The 3,951-nt window shown below is 39.4% G+C and overlaps 1 protein-coding gene across 1 annotated transcript; it reads right to left on the reverse strand.

Moving 5' to 3' along the window:
* On the reverse strand, positions 973–3,304 carry LOC109228085. Its single transcript, XM_019393265.1, has 6 exons — positions 2,777–3,304; positions 2,107–2,334; positions 1,763–1,919; positions 1,454–1,610; positions 1,257–1,387; positions 973–1,214 (listed from the first exon to the last, which is right to left on the reverse strand). The coding sequence occupies exons 1-6, from the start codon at positions 3,302–3,304 to the stop codon at positions 973–975; spliced, it is 1,443 nt and encodes a 480-aa protein (XP_019248810.1).

Below are 3,951 nucleotides of genomic sequence, written 5' to 3' on the forward strand. Positions count from 1 at the left end.
AGCTTCTGATTGACTTCAATTGGTGTCAAAGCTGGCTTGGCTCCACTTAAGCCCAATTCAGAAATCAACTCTAAACAGTATTTCCTTTGATTAAGTAATATTCCATGATTAGATCTCAACACCTCAATCCCTAGGAAATACCTCAGTTCCCTAGGTCCTTGAGTTTGAATTGCTGATGCAAAGCTGCTTTAGCTTCATCAATTAAATCCTTATTGCTTCCAGTTAATAGCAAGTCATCAACATAGATGAGGATGATGACAATATCCTTGCCAGCCCTCTTAGTGAACATAGAGTAGTCATGAGTGCTTTGTATAAAGCCTGCTCCCACCGATGCTTCTGTGAGTTTCAAATTCCATTGCTTAGATGCTTGCTTGAGACCATATAGGGACTTATTCAGCTTGAAGACCTTTTGCTCCCCCTGCCTTTGAAACCCCTGTGGTAAACCCATATAGACTTCTTCAAACAAGTCTCCTTGAAGAAAAGCATTAAAGACATCCATTTGATATAGAGACCAATCTTTTGCAGCTGCAAGTGCTATCACAGATCTGACAGTTACCATCTTTGCAACTGGTGAAAATGTCTCATGATAGTCCAATTCCTCTTATTGATTGTATCTTTTTGCCACTAATCGTGCCTTGAATCTTTCAACTTCTCCATCTGCTTGGTACTTTATTTTGTACACCCACTTGGATCCAATGGGGGTTTTACTTGGTGGCAAGTCAACAACCTCCCAAGTCTTATTATCTTCTAGTGCTTGTATCTCCTGCTTCATGGCCGTGATCCATCTCTCATCCTTTACAGCTTCCTTGAAGTTATAAGGCTCCTTCAAGATTGAGAAAGCTGAAACATAGCTTCTATATTTTGATGACATCTTCTCATAGGATAGGAAGTTTGAGATTGGATACTTGCATTGTGAGGGCTTCTGTGGCTGCACCACATAGTCTCTTTGCCATATAGGTGGATTCTTTGCCCTTAGAGACTGTCTAGTTGGTACATTGGAAACAGGTTGAGTCTAAGTGTGTCTTCCCCATGTTGAATATCTTCATTGACACCATCTTGAGTAAGTGAAACAGCAGCTGTATCTTCAACACTCTCCAGCACAGCAGCATCATGATTTTCAAATGACTCTGGTGGTTCTTCCAGAACTTCTGCTGCTGATGTTTCAGTACTCAATCCAATGTTCCCATCCTCTGATGGTGAACTGGTACCTATGTCTGCAGCAGGAGGAACCTAAAATGATTCCCCAAGATTGGAACCTGCTGGTAGTTCATCTGGTTGACCCTGCACATCAATTATCTCCAAGAAACTAGAACTAAAGTCATTGGTTGTAAATGAATGTTGTGTCATTTTCCTAAACGGAAACTCATTCTCCCTAAAGGATACATCCCTGCTAATGAAGAAGGTTCAAGTAGTTAAATCATACAATCTATAGCCCTTCTGTGTAGTTGAATACCTCATATGAACAGCCTGTCTATCCCTTGCACCAAATTTATCATCTTGGGTCAGATTTGTGGCATAGCACAAGCATCCAAAAACCCTTAAATGTGCTATTGAGGGCTCTCTACCATACAGCATTCCATAAGGGCTTTTCCCATTTAGTATCCGGCAGTCTATTAATCAAGTAAACAGCAGTTTGTACACATTCCCCCTCAAAACATATCTGGAATATGGCCTTGAAATTTCAATGCCCCGGCAGTATTTAGTATATGTCTATGTTTCCTTTCAGCTACTCCATTCTGCTGGGATGTATAGACACAACTACTTTGGTGAATGATTCCCTGAGATAGCAAGAACTCATTCCACTGTGTATTGAAAAATTCTTTCCCATTATCTGTTCTCACAACTTTAACACAAGTATCAAATTGTGTCTTGACCATGGATATGAATTGTTTCAGAAAAACAATAGTTTCACTCTTATACTGCGTCAAGAAAATCCAAGTAGCTCTAGAGAAATCATCTACAACTGTAAGAAAGTATGTATTTTCTATCATGAGTGCTCTTCTTATATGGTCCTCAAACATCCAAGTGAACTAAATCAAAAACTCTAGCACTCCTTGTCTCACTGTTAGGAAAGCTCAATCTAGACTATTTAGCTAAAGGACAAACAGTACACTTATTCTGCATATTATCATCTACTTTATTATGCAAAAAAGGAACATGCTGCATTACAGGAACAGAAGCATGGCCTAATCTCTCATGCCACAAGTGAGTTGTTTCAGCACTTGAACCTCTTACATCCACATTTGCTGCTAAAAGCTTGATTCCTCTTCTTTTCAGAATGTACAAACCTTCATTCTCTTTACCAATGGCCTTCACCCTGCCATTGTAAAGGTCCTAAAACACACACAGTGTGGGGAGAAATATGGCAGCACATTTTAGATCTCTAGTTAACTTGGACACTGACATTAGATTAAACTTAAAGTCAGGAACATGTAGTACATTCCCTAGCTTATCAACATCTGACAAATATGAACTCCCCACATGTTTAATTTTTGTAGTGACACCATTTGGCAATTTCACCTTATCTTGTATGTTGTCATCTACTCTTCTTACATCATTCTTAAATCTAAGGTAGATGAAATGTGATGTGTTGCTCCTGAGTCTATAATCCAATCATCATTCCTTTTGTTTGAGATATGCACACTAGAAGATAATGCAGTGATTATACCTGCAGTTGTTGCCTGATTCTGTGCCTTTATGTCATTTGGTGGTGAGTCTCTCAATAAATCTAGAATCTGCTGATATTGTGCTTCTGTAAAGAAGTGGTATTCTGTGCCTTTATGTCATTTGGTGGTGAGTCTCTCAATAAATCTAGAATCTGCTGATATTGTGCTTCTGTAAAGAAGTGGTCTCCCCCTCTAGCATGTGATGTGTCTGATGTTCCTTGTGAACTCTGAGCCATGTTTCCTTCTTCATGACTCACAGAACCTTCCACATGATTTGTAGTTGTTAGAATCCCCTTAGAATGGTATGTTTTCCTCCTTCTGAAATCTTCAGGGTATCCTACTATTTTATAACAATTTTCTTTTGTGTGTCCTCTCATATGACAATGCTCACATTGCATAAATTGTTTCCTTCCACGAAATCCTTGACCTCTGCCTGCTTGCATTGCTAAGGGATCCGACTTATGACCTGGAACTCCACCTCCTGCATATTGCTGACTCTCATCTTGTGTTATAAGTGCATATGCCTGATTAAGTGTGGGTTCAGTTGTCTTCATTAAAATTTGTCTACGAGCTTGATCATATGTATCATTCAGTCCATCTAAGAACTGCATAAGTCTTTGTTGATGTAAATGAGTCATGTGTTCTTTAGATTTTGGACAACCACAGTCGGATATGGCACCAAACATCATACTCAGCCCACAGCTCCTTCAATTTGGTGAAATATACAGCTACAGAATCTGCTCTTTGAGATAGTCTCGAAATCGATCTGTGTAACTGAAAAATCCGAACTCGATTTACATTATCAAATTGCTCCTGTAGATCTTCCCAAACTGCATGTGCATCTGATGCATAGATGATACCACTAAGCAGATCTTTCGAAACAGAGTACATAATCCAGTTGTGCACTATCGCATTGCAAGTTTCCCATTCTTCATGGAGATTTTCCTCGAATGAATCCTTTGCATACGCTCCTGTTACAAACCCTAACTTCCGTTTATCCTTGAGAGCAAGACGCATCGATCTACTCCACAATCTATAGTTCTCCGATCCTATGAGTTGAATTGGAATTAGAACCAATCCAGGCGTATCTAAAGGCTGGAGGAAAAGTGGATGAGTGTGGTCGATTTTCACTGGTGTTTCTGGCGCCATTGATGCTTATGCAGAATATCAAAAACTAGAAATTGATTCAAATTAGCAAATGAGAAGATGAATTGACCTAAGTTGTTGATTAGTTGGAGAAATTCCACAATCTCACGGATCGATCTCTATGGCTCTGATACCATAT

This window comes from Nicotiana attenuata, chromosome 6, assembly GCF_001879085.1.
Source record: "Nicotiana attenuata strain UT chromosome 6, NIATTr2, whole genome shotgun sequence".
Classification (NCBI taxonomy): domain Eukaryota; kingdom Viridiplantae; phylum Streptophyta; class Magnoliopsida; order Solanales; family Solanaceae; genus Nicotiana; species Nicotiana attenuata.